This window comes from Eleginops maclovinus, chromosome 1, assembly GCF_036324505.1.
Source record: "Eleginops maclovinus isolate JMC-PN-2008 ecotype Puerto Natales chromosome 1, JC_Emac_rtc_rv5, whole genome shotgun sequence".
NCBI classification, from domain to species: domain Eukaryota; kingdom Metazoa; phylum Chordata; class Actinopteri; order Perciformes; family Eleginopidae; genus Eleginops; species Eleginops maclovinus.
This window is the reverse complement of record NC_086349.1, coordinates 26328423-26340844: the sequence shown is the minus strand read 5'-3', so window position 1 is coordinate 26340844 and position 12422 is coordinate 26328423. Positions and strand designations below refer to the sequence as shown.

Sequence of the window (12422 nt, the reverse complement as noted above, 5' to 3'; positions counted from 1 at the left end):
AATTATTTATAATTTATCCTCTCCTCTTTTTTTTTTCATTCACTTTTATCCTCCGCCATGAGAGCCGATACTACAGTGTGAGTCCGACTCTGAATTAAACATAGGGTGCGTCAGACTGCTGAGTAAGGGCGTGCGGGGGAGCAGTTTTAAATAAAATAGCCTCAGTGCACTCTGACTAATGACGTTAATGACAGGGATTAAGTGTGTGTGTGTGTGTGTGTGTGTGTCAGCAGTTGTGCCAGCGGGATGACATGTATCTTTTTTATTTTAACCTCGTTGCAAAAGGAACAAAAGTAAATCCAATTTACTCTACTGACACGTTTACATTGGTTTAAAGTATTAGCATCACTGTGTGTGTGTGTGTGTGTGTGTGTGTGTGTGTGTGTGTGTGTGTGTGTGTGTGTGTGTGTGTGTGTGTGTGTGTGTGTGTGTGTGTGTGTGTGTGTGTGTGTGTGTGTGTGTGTGTGTGTGTGTGTGTGTGTGTGTGTGTGTGTGTGTGTGTGTGTGTGTGTGTGTGTGTGTGTGTGTGTGTGGTGCTATCAGCTGAGGGATTGTTTAAGCAGCCCTTTTTAATGAGCATAAACAGTGAATGTAACTGTGCATAATGCTCCTTTAATATGTGGACTAATTGATTGATTGCTGATTGGATGATGCACCTGTCAATCAATTCACACATGCTGCATGCAAAGGTTTAGGGTCAACCTGCTAAAGCTTAGATATATTTACACACACACACACACACACACACACACACACACACACACACACACACACACACACACACACACACACACACACACACACACACACACACACACACACTTGATTCATGTATAAAAGGCTGAATAGAATGAAATACAAATGATTGGCATGAAGAGAAATATTGCCTTTTATTCAACGCTGTGCCGTAAGCCAATCAGAGCTCAGCGTCCACTACTCCACATTCATACAGATATATTACCCAGAGTTCCTCTCATCCGCTCAGTGTTGTCCTCCTGTGTGCTGCAGGTCCCGGTCTGGCCTTCATCGCGTATCCGAAGGCGGTGAGTCTGATGCCGGTGGCTCCTCTCTGGGCCGCGCTCTTCTTCTTCATGCTGCTGCTGCTGGGACTCGACAGTCAGGTTGGTGAAAGACCTAATCCACATCCTGTGGCTTTCCTACAGAGTTATCCTGTCTCTCTACAAGTGTTTTATGTATCTGTGTCTCTGTCTTTGTCTCCAGTTTGTGGGGGTGGAGGGTTTCGTGACGGGAATCCTGGATCTGTTTCCTGGAAAAAGCCAGTATCGCTACAAAAGGGAAATCTCTGTGGCCGTGTGTTGCCTGCTGTGCTTCATCATCGACCTCTCCATGGTGACACAGGTACAAACAACCCCCTGGTTCTTCCAAAGTGTAAAGAAACGATTAAAGAAAGTGTCTTCTTTATTCATAAGAAGAAGCAAGAAAAGGGAACACAGAGATTTGAAGTTATGGCTGAACTTACTGAAAACTCATCAGGTGATTAATGGGTTAAATTTGGTGCAAAATCAACAGTAAATTCAATTAAGTCACAATCAGAAAACCTTATTTATCCTGGAGGAACCTGGGTTTTGTGTCTCCATATTGGATAGAAATCAATAATAATAAATGAAATACATCAATACATATCAGATCATTAATCTTTCCACTGTAGTTCAGTGTTTTATACTCTATATTTTTAATCAGAATTGTTATTAAAGTCATTTGGGTAATGCGTGATGGTAGTAGTACAATACTAGATTCTAAAATGTAATGGAGTAGAAGTATTGAGAAGCATAAAGTGGAAATACTCAAGTAAGTACCTCAGAATTGTAAATGCTTAGCCCCTTCTTCTTATTATACTTCCTCTTGTTTATTGCATTATCTCTGAGCTTTGTAATGCGGCAAACTCCCGCACTTTGGGACAAATAAATAATGATCTTTGTTTACGTTTTATTTAATTGTCTCTCTCTCTTTACGTCTGCAGGCTGGGATGTACGTCTTCCAATTGTTTGACTACTATTCAGCCAGTGGAATGAGCCTGTTGTGGCAAGCATTCTGGGAATGCATAGTAGTTGCCTGGGTCTACGGTATGTAACACACACACACACACACACACACACACACACACACACACACACACACACACACGCGCGCACACACAGGCGCGCACAGTGTGGTGCACCATGGTAAAGGATCTGATCTCAAAAATAGGTGTGTGAATACTTGTGTAATATGGTGTTACAGTAAAGAAGGTCACAGTTCACTTTGTTAAAGTATAGTTTTTCAAAGTTCAAAATGTTCTGGTGTGTCACGAGTCCATCACATGTTATCAAGTAGAATGTTCAAGTGAAGTTCATCATGGGAAAGGATGTCGTTAAGATCAGGAAATATAGTTTATTTAGCACAGATACCATGAAAATGAAATAATCTAGTTAAATATAAACCATTCAGAGTGCTTTACTTCAACATGAACACACAATACTTAGATAGGAAAGAAACACGGTGGAATAACAGATTCATAGAAGAGAAATGTAAATACAGACGATGCTGCAAGAAGTGAAGGATGAAACAAAGTGAAATGACTTCTGGGTAAGCAGCAGTACAGATACACGTTTACCTCGACTTAAAATACCTCAGGTGTTCTGAAGGTGCGTAAAAAACTAAAAGCAGCTTCGCCGTGGTTCTGACCCGAGGAAACAATGCCCCGCCCCCCGAAGATCTGAGAGCTCTGATTGGCTCGTAATCCTTCAGTGTTTTATAAGTGAGCGTTCTGGATGAGTTGCATTTTTCTGAGGGATCGAGCCTGCTGAAAACCAACGCATGAATGAGTTTGTGAAGGTCTTGTTGAGACATGATTGTTCCTAGGGTAATATCACACCATTTATCACAAAGTCAAAATATGTTTAGTCGAAAAAAAGCAAAATATAACACCCCCAAAAGATGATAGTAATTTAAGAAGCACTAAAGTTATTGTTTGCCAATGTTTTTGAGCAGAAAAGATTTAAGAGTGAAAAAAGGACTTCTCCTATCTCTAATACTCCTGCAGTTTTTGCAGACCCACTGACCGACGCTCGCTCTCCTCCCTGCAGGTGCCGACCGCTTCATGGACGATGTCGCCCGTATGATCGGCTACCGGCCGTTCCCCTGGATGAAGTGGTGCTGGTCCTTCATCACGCCGTGCGTCTGCATGGTAAGACCGAACAACGCGGGTCCTGTAGAGGAAAACAAAAACAAATAACTGAGTGATTTTGTTTATTCATACTCGGAGTAGAGCTGCTGCTCCTTAATGTTGAAAGGAGCCGGTTGAGGCTTCTGATCAGGACCCTCCGCTGTGCCTTCCTTTAGAGGTTTCCCGAGAACGTTAGGAGACCCCGGGGTCGACCCAGAACACGCCGGAGAGATTATAAATCTCATCTGGCCTGGGAATGCCTCGGGATCCCCGGGAAGAGCTGGGAAATGTTGCTGGGGTGAGAGACGTCTGGTCTACCTTGTTTACCTTGCTGCCACTGACACCTGGATAAGAGGCAGAAATGGATAGACTTTATTAAACGTAAATTAAGAAATGCATAGTCTAGGGTTTGTCCGGGGGAAATGTCCTCCAGCTGTTTTTTCCTTACCATGACAGCTGGTTTTATGCTTGATGTTCTGTCCTCTCCTCTGCAGGGAATCTTCATTTTCCACCTGGTGAACTACAAGCCGCTGACCTACAACAACACGTACGTCTACCCGTGGTGGGGGGAGGTGATCGGATGGTGTCTGGCTCTCTCCTCCATGCTCTGCATCCCCGTCAGCATCCTGTACAAACTCTTCAGTGCTAAGGGCACCTTCAAAGAGGTCAGCACACAGACACACACACACACACACACACACACACACACACACACACACACACACACACACACACAGACACACACACACACACACACACACACACACACACACACACACACACACACACACACACACACACACACACACACGCACTCACTTATGTTAACAATTCAGGTGCAGATCGTTATATATAAAAACATAGAAAATTGGTGACGCATTTCTCACTGCGCTTCTCTTTCAAGGTTTTATTTCATTACATTCAAGTGCTGTACTTCATTTAAAACAATAGTTACTTTGCAGACTGAGATCAATCACACCAAATATTCAAAATAATATGACCGATAGTCTACATTTGTAAGTAAAGCTTCTTAACGGTATTTGGGATATTCAAAAGTAGACCTTTCTTTATCAGCTGCGTCGTTAAAGGGATGAATATATTCTCAAGCTTGTCATTTTTTATGGAACTTGTGTACTTATATTCAAGATTCAAAGGCTCTATTATCCCGTGCACAGCAGATACTGTGTAGATATTCCAACAATGCGACGTGAGGACATAAAACAAATACAAATAGTGACCAGCATCAAAATAAAGTAGTGAAAGAGAAAGATGGAAGATGGGCAAGTAAATAAAAACTGAAATAGTGCATGGAATATAATAATATAATATGATACACACATAAATAAAAAGTAAGATGCAAACAGATGAATGCTTATGAACCTTACAGGATCAGGTGTTTAATAGTCTTATGACCTGTGGGGGGGAATCTCTGAGTCTGATGGTTTTAGTCCTGATGCCGCGGTACTGCTGGGGTTATATGTGCACAATATATATTTGTTTCCAAAATGCAAAAGATTAACGAGCAAAGAAGACCAGCAGGAGGTCCTACAGGTGTTTTAAAAACTAGTAGAAGATCCACGACTGATGCGACCAAAGACGCCATAAAGGAAAGACAAAGTCTGTTAGTCTGTAAGTAAAAGTCGGAGCAGGAATAGAATATACTATGTTCTCTAAAATGCTACTGCTACTTTTAGGTGAGATATAAAGTAAAAGTAGTACTTGTTCCACCTTTTGGAGATACTTTTTAATAAATCAGAACCTTACTGTGGCGGCTATAGGCAGTCCAATTAAAAGCGGGACTTAATCAGAGAAGATCAGCACTTTGACACGCTCAAACATTGCTCCACTTTGGCCATTTACTGTAGAAACAACAAGCGAAAATATCCAAGTGCTTTAATCAGTGATGGTTGAGGACGTTGCGATGGAAAAATGTTGCAGGATCTCAGTATAAATTTGCAGTCAATAAAAAGTTTCACCTCCCGACTCCACGCTCTCTTTCCATACAAAACCACACAGAGCAGGTGAGAGCCGCCAGGTGAAACAACCCCTTACTCCACCACAAACTCCAGTGCACGCCCAACACCGCAAACTACACAATAAATAGAAACCCATAACACCCAAATCTGGCTCCTGCACGCTCCTTTATATTGTTTGTAACATGGATATGTGACAGCTGTAATGGAGGATACATCCTAATGCTTCCTGCTGTGTGTTGCAGCGCTGGGCTCACCTCACCACCCCGGTGTGGGGGCCCCACCACCTGGAGTACATGGCCCCCGACATCAGGTCCCTGACCTCCATGTCCCCCGGCACAGACGAGAACAAGGTCATCATTTTCGAGAGCGTCATGTAGGCCGGACTCTATCTCCACCAATCCCACCTACGACAAGATGACTTCCGCCTCCACTGATTGGTCGTCTTCCTCGGATTAACCAATCGGTGGCCTTCCTTCGATCGTCACCGGGCAGACCAAAGCTGGAAGATTTTCCATCCCTGTAAACGAATTAAAGAACAAAGCAGCTCCTCCAGGTGGATTTAAACAATCACTGCAACAACTTCCTAGTTTCCCCCTTCGAAATTCAACCCAAATGTGAGATTTGAAAACCAGCAGATAAATGTGTTGTTTACCTGCAAAGGGCTCCATCTCAAAGTGTAAATATAATATGTCACTGAGGCCATGCAACAGCTTTTTTCCTGGAGGAGCTGCAGAAGAGAGAGTTTCACTGTGTTCAGAAACAGCTGCTGGGCTTCCTCCATGTTGCAGTGTCTTGTCTCTGGGTGGGCGGGGTGGACATGCAAACACACAGCCATCACACACACACACACACACACACACACAAAAACACACACACTGCCTCAACAGGGACTGGTGCTCGAGACTTGTGGGTAAACTTTCTGACACTTTCTGTGTGTGTGTAATGGCCTTTCTTCAGACGGAGTTGTAGACAGACCGGGAGAATTAACAGAGGTCGTTTGCGCCGTAACGGGATGTAAAAAAAGGCCTTTGATTGTCAGTCCTGTTGTGAAGCGTAAAACACTAAAGGAAAGATGGAAGCCATATTGCAATCGGACGAGGAAACGTAGCCACTTCTGAGTGGTTTTACCTCCTGTTACGGAGCTTTAAACTCGCCAGTGAACGCACCGTCGGTCCTGATGTCTTCGAGTCTGTTTGTGAGCACTTTCTGAGACGCTCTGATTGTTATTGATCTAAAAACCGGATCAGGACTGAAGTCTTCCTCATCGTTTGTTTGTTTTTTTTATAGCAGCTTGCATCCAGATTAAAAACTGTGAATGAACAGCGTGACGTTTTCTGACCGCCCGCCTCTGTTTTCACACCTTGGTGATATTAGAAGGAAAGCTCCGGTGAGAATTCAGTCATTAATCATTTAGTGCGGTTTATTTGACCCAAATGTAGTATTATATCCAGGTGTCTTATTTACTTTCTAATTCACTCAGTAAAGATGATGGAAGAGAAGCTTAAATCATCTAAAAAAAAGCTAAATTTACATTTTCTTTTCTGGAGATTTTGACCACAAAGCTTGGGATTTCTCAGCAAAAATCAGCTTCAAGTTCCAGTTTTCTCTGCAAACAAATAAACACATTAAATATTTAGTAAGACAATCTTAACTTGCTTGACCCAAGGAGAAAATGAACCAGCATTTACCTTATTCATATTCATTTTTCTACTTCTTTATCCAAAGCAATGATATTAATAATTGATTAATTGGCAAAACATTTATCAAGAAAAAGCTGCATTTTTTTTTGACTGTAATTCAGACAAAAAAAGGCAATAACAGAAGGAAATGTTGACATGTAGCAGACTAATTGAATGGTTTGATCAACAGTCATGGACAGATTAATATTAAATAAAGACAATTATTACTTGAAGCAAATCCTGGAGTAAGGATTACCTGCTCCAGGTTCAGTTTGTGGATTTATTGCAAAGCTGAAGAACTAAATCAACTCCACTTCATCACAAACTCTCACGACAGGTTAATCTTAATTAGCAGATTAAACACCTGATATTCTCCTCCTCCTGAGTCCACCAGTAGTCCCAGTCTGTGAACACAGAGACTGAAACCACGCTGGATCTGACCTCTAATCTTTGGGTCTTCGTTCTGCGCCCCCCCACGCCGGGTCGACTGAAGTGCCAAACGGAGCGGTACTGATCCCAGATCAGCGCTCCAGGCTGCCAATATCATTTAATATCAACACAGTTCTTCTTCTTCTCTGCCTCGTCGCATCATTAAGGCTGAAGTCCTCCCACCAAACATCACGCTCTCCTCTTTAGCAGCTGATAGAAAAACAGTAAAACCCCATAATCTGGTTTCCGGGGTTAGAATAAAGTCTGATAACAGGACCAGATTTAGTCTTGAACTGGTTCTGCACATCTGTATTCAGCACATAAAAAAGCAGCAATGCAGATGACCAAAATATTTGACGATATTTCATTGTTTTTAAATGTCAATAAAAAGACCCTCATCGTAAATGGATGTGAGGTCTTAATATAGATACACAATTCAAACTCAAATATAGATATTAGTAAGAGCTTACTTTAGAGCGCTGATTCTCAAAGGTCGTTCATAAAAATGATCATGATGCAGAATTTTATTTTTTATTTGCTCAAAAAAGTCCTAACATTTCCACCATTTAAATTGTATTATTTCAACATTTTTCAAATTATATTAAATTATATTAAATTGCATTGATCAACTTCTAATCCAATAACATTTTAAAAATCCATCAAACATGTTTTATATTAGCTAAACTAAAAGTGTAAAAATGTTAAATTCAAAGGGAAATACACAAGAAACTCAACAACAAAAACAATGTGTTGTTAAAATGACTTTTTAATTTGTTTGGTCGAAAAAAAAGTGAAATCAGTGTTTATTATTTACCCATGTTCAGCTGGTGGAGAGATGAGAGCCTGAGGACTCAACCTGATGCCAAGCGTTGCCTTACGTCGTTGTCTTAACTCCAGAGCCAATCACAGTACGGCTCTGCTTTAAAATCCCACCAATCAGCAGTCTGCGTGGGGGGGAGGGGGCGTGTCTACAACTCTGTCTCCGAGCAACCACTCACCATCCACCTATCACATAACGATTAGAATGTAAAATATATATATATTATTAAAAATATACATTTGCACATTGTTGTAAAATAATGTGGCTAGCACTTTCCGGAAGAATCATGTCTAGAAATCATGTTTTGTTTTACATATTGTAAAATGAATCAGAGATTTATTTTGTGGAGGCTTTTATTTTGCTGATACATACAGTATGACAGATATATATATATATTGAATATCTTTGTGCGTTATCTATATTTGATGCAGTATGTGATTTTGATGATGATTTCACGGCTGATTTGTTCGCGCTTTAGCCGGCGAAACACCAGCGACGAAGCGACGCCGGCTACCTCACTTCCCATTTAGACCTTTCAAAATAAAACTCCCTTCAGCTTTTTATGCAAATGTCTTGTCAGCGGCGGCGTCGGCTGGCAGCAGGAGAGGATTCTGGGAGTGTTGTTCGAAACACTTCCCTCCTCGGCCTGTTTCACGTCGCTGCTTTAAAGTTTGTCCAGCACCAAGGGAAATATTTTATTCTGAAAATCACGAAGGATTCAAAATGTGTCAATTAAAAACTAAAACTGAAGATAATTGTGTTTAATTGGACTTTAAAGTGTCACATTTCTATGGATCTACGTCCCTTATTGATTACAAATGTATTATTTGAAAACGTTGGTGCTGCGAGACTTTTAATTGGTGTCTGACCGGCTAATGGGAACAATCAGCGATAGGCAGGGCTTTTATTTTGGCGGGGTTTGCTGCGATGCAGTGACGTTAAGGCTTCGTGTGTCTCTGAACACACCACGAAAGGGAATGTTATTCTATGTCTTTGTTCAAAGTGCTCTAAGTGTTTTGAAGAGTTTTAGTTTTAGATGGTTTAATTTTTTCTCTGTGTATTTCTGAATATCAGTATTTCATCCTCAGACCCCGTCACGGCTCAGACTCACATTCTAATTATTTTACAAGCAGATAAATACAACCTGCTTGTTTGTTTTTTTCCATAGAATTAATTTACAAAATGTCGACATTATGGCACATGATTAAAAATACAGCACTTTGTTTTTAAAATTAGGATAAAAAAAAGTTTTAAAGGCTGAAAAACTGCCATTTAAAATAATTAATTGTCAGTTTTTGTAGAAATAGGCAGAATAAACCTCTCACTCCCACCTGCACTATTACACCTGGGAAATATCTTCAGTTAAAATATCAATAATATTAACTGTAGTAGAAAATAAGAACTACACATCCCAGCAGTCAGTGGGAGCCTCCATAGGATATCGATACCATATATGGTAAACCAGCAAATGAGACACGACCATATATGGAGAGTTCCTGTAGCCAAGTCTGCCTCTTCAAAACTAAAGCAGCAAAATAAACTGAATTTAATTTCACATAAACAAAGAAATGACATTTTCTTTTAAAGTGAGAATAATAACAGACTAAACTGAATGTGGTTTAATCCTGTTTAGGCCAATCAGAGCCTCTGCTTGCCCAATTAAATAATCAAAATGATGAAGCAGGACCAGACCAGCCAATCACTGTGACACAGGGTGAGCGATTCGGATCGATCCAAAATATAATGGCTTCTTTATGGGGTGATGCGTCACCATTTCACCAAGTATCATGAATTTCGGGCAGGTAGTTTTTGCTTAATCCCTATTACAAACAAACCTTTAATTGGCGTCCTAATTGGTAAAGTTAATTACTGTCTAAAAACTGACGTCCAAGGTAATTGAAGCCAATTTGAATGGATCTAAAGTTTATATTGTGATTATTTGTCACAGTATTAATATCGTTTGAATTATCTACAAAACTATTCAGTTGTGTGGTGAATTTAATCAATTACAAGTTAAAAATGACCAATTTATATTCAAAGTGATGGTCAAAAAATACTGATTTCACCTGTAAAAATGATCTAGTTATTGGAAATTAATCCAAACTTTTTGGACTAAAAGCATCAGTTTTAGGAGTCAAGTGTAATGAATTAAAAAGTGAGTTAACGGCTAATGAAATAACACTAATTAATGATGAAATTAACAATTTTCTGCGTATCGATTGGCCGGTCTGGTGGATTTAAATGGAGTACATAGAGAGATTATTAGTGAGGATTTAAACTAGTGAGATTATATGTTGTAGAGGCCACAAACATTACACTAATTAAACTAACCTACAGCAGTATTCTATTTAAAAATGACATTAACACAAATCATTATTATATTTTTTAAGTTTTAATTATCATTGTTTTTTAAATGTCTGGAGCCTGGTGGGTCAGAGGGGGGGGGGGGGAATAATTAATAAGAAAACATCTGCAGCCGTTAAAGAAAATGAGGAAAAACACAGCTTGAAGAAATGAAAATGTACATTACCAAAATCTGATGTTTCATGTCATTTTGTCTTTGTGCTCTCTGCCAAAAATATCCTTGTTGCGACAGAATCGATGATCAAATCTGCCCGGAGACAGCACAGGAAGCCCTGATTGGTTAACAAAATGAAATGGCATATATATCACTCTCTGCAGTAACAAATATTTGGTTACCTTATTCTAAAAAAAAAGAGAGAGAAAGTTTAGGAAATATTTCTCAAGCTTTTTATCATCGATTCTGTCCAACCAACTCCGCTGGTTTCCATCACAGAGCGTCTGTTCCCCAAAAACCTCGTCCTCTTCTCTCAGCTTGTTAAAGAAAATGAAACATGTGATTCCTGCTTCATTTTACTGTAGATACATCTTGTTTTATAGGGCAACTTTTTGAGAAATATTGTCAATGATTTTATAGCCAAAAACATTGCCAAAGTGTTTTTTAACCTCCAGAATAAAGAAATACGGAAGCTCAAAAGGGACAAAAATGAGTTGTTTTTGTTTGTTTCTGTTGGGATCTGTTGTTTCTGAAATTCAAAAGATATTTGATTGGGATTTTAAGTAACGCTCTTACGTTCACATTTTTGGGGAAACTGAGGTCGGATCAGATGAACCAGCAGGGGGCGCTTGTCACCGGTTTGGGCTGGAAACCTTAAAAATACACATTTTGTTTTAGCAAAAACATCCCAAAATTCATCGATATTTTTTTTTTTTAAATCAACAAAGTAACAAACGTTTGAAACGATGTTCCTGATGAGCTACATAAAGTCGGAGAAAATGACGTTATGATACGATAAAAAACATCTTGCAAAAAGTCGCTTACTTAGCGTTTACATCCCCCAAAGCATTGTGGGAAATGTAGTTCTCCAATCAGTTAATTTTTTTATTCCAAAAATATAATTTTATTGGATAAAAGGCATTCAATAAGATATGTGTCCAATTCAAACCTTTCACCTTCTCTCACGTTGGTGCTGAAGATGATTTTGTGATGTTTCCGGCCCAAACTCAGCTTCACGTTGCCTCATCCGTCCCGCCGTCCGTCATTTCTGTTGTACCTGTGTCTGTGTGACTTCCTGTAACGCTCCAGTCTTCCATACAAACATAACTGTAGATTAGAGACAATCGATTACAAGGTGATTAAAGTAGCTTCATTAGTTCCTAGATGTGTACTAACGACTCTCGGGGCTCCACGTTAACGAGTCACACAGCCAAAACGAATGCAGACTGGTGGATGATGAGAGTTAACTTTGAGCCCCTGAGGACGTCACCTGTTTCATTGACCTTTGACCCCTGCGAGGGTCTCATGCTGTAAGCCACTGTGATCACTGTGCTCATTAAAACACAGAATAAAACAAAGGCAATAAAACTAACGTCATGACAAACAGATCAGCGTCTCTGCTTCATTTTGAGTCATTGTGGTTTGAAACACAGAAGTTTGAGGATCAAAGGAGGATTACTATATTTTATTTATTCCTGTAAATGAGATGTTTTAAAGGGTCTAATTTGTAGGTTCATATCAGTATTTCTTGTCTCTGCTGTGACATGTCTCCATGCTTAAATGCCTGCTCTGATTGGTTAGCTGGCCGGCCCTGTGGTTGTGATTGGTCAACCACCTAGAGATGTCCCGCCCCTTAGCCCATAACGTACAATGTGTTGGAGCGCTTGCCAATAGAAGAATGCGAGGTTTCCATTGTGATGTCACTGTGTTCCGGAAGCAAACAAAGGAGTCCAATGGATGCGTTTAAGGCCTTGCAGTTATTCGGTATTTATATTTAAACTAGTTAACCTCCAGAAAGCCTTAGAGATGGCTGGTTTCTTTGAGTACAAAGAGA

General features: G+C 40.1%; 1 protein-coding gene and 1 long non-coding RNA gene across 5 annotated transcripts in view; one reads left to right on the top strand and one right to left on the bottom strand.

The window, feature by feature from the left end:
• slc6a8 (solute carrier family 6 member 8) overlaps positions 1 to 11976 on the top strand; it is a 34984-nt gene extending 23008 nt beyond the window's left edge. For 3 of the 4 annotated variants that reach the window (XM_063882308.1, XM_063882318.1, XM_063882302.1), the window contains exons 9-14: positions 1009 to 1121; positions 1222 to 1359; positions 1982 to 2084; positions 3087 to 3187; positions 3661 to 3831; positions 5385 to 11976. In XM_063882308.1, coding sequence (XP_063738378.1) covers positions 1009 to 1121; positions 1222 to 1359; positions 1982 to 2084; positions 3087 to 3187; positions 3661 to 3831; positions 5385 to 5519 — 761 coding nt within the window. In that variant the 3' untranslated portion in view covers positions 5520 to 11976. Of the gene's footprint in view, positions 1 to 1008; positions 1122 to 1221; positions 1360 to 1981; positions 2085 to 3086; positions 3188 to 3342; positions 3465 to 3660; positions 3832 to 5384 lie in introns of all 4 variants that reach the window. The other variant, XR_010165706.1, reaches the window with a different exon arrangement.
• Positions 2456 to 5656, bottom strand: LOC134863697 (uncharacterized). The gene is made up of 3 exons (XR_010165709.1): positions 5397 to 5656; positions 3615 to 3821; positions 2456 to 3510 (listed from the first exon to the last, which is right to left on the bottom strand). It is a non-coding gene; the product is annotated as an uncharacterized LOC134863697 (long non-coding RNA).
• Positions 11977 to 12422: the final 446 nt, after the last annotated feature.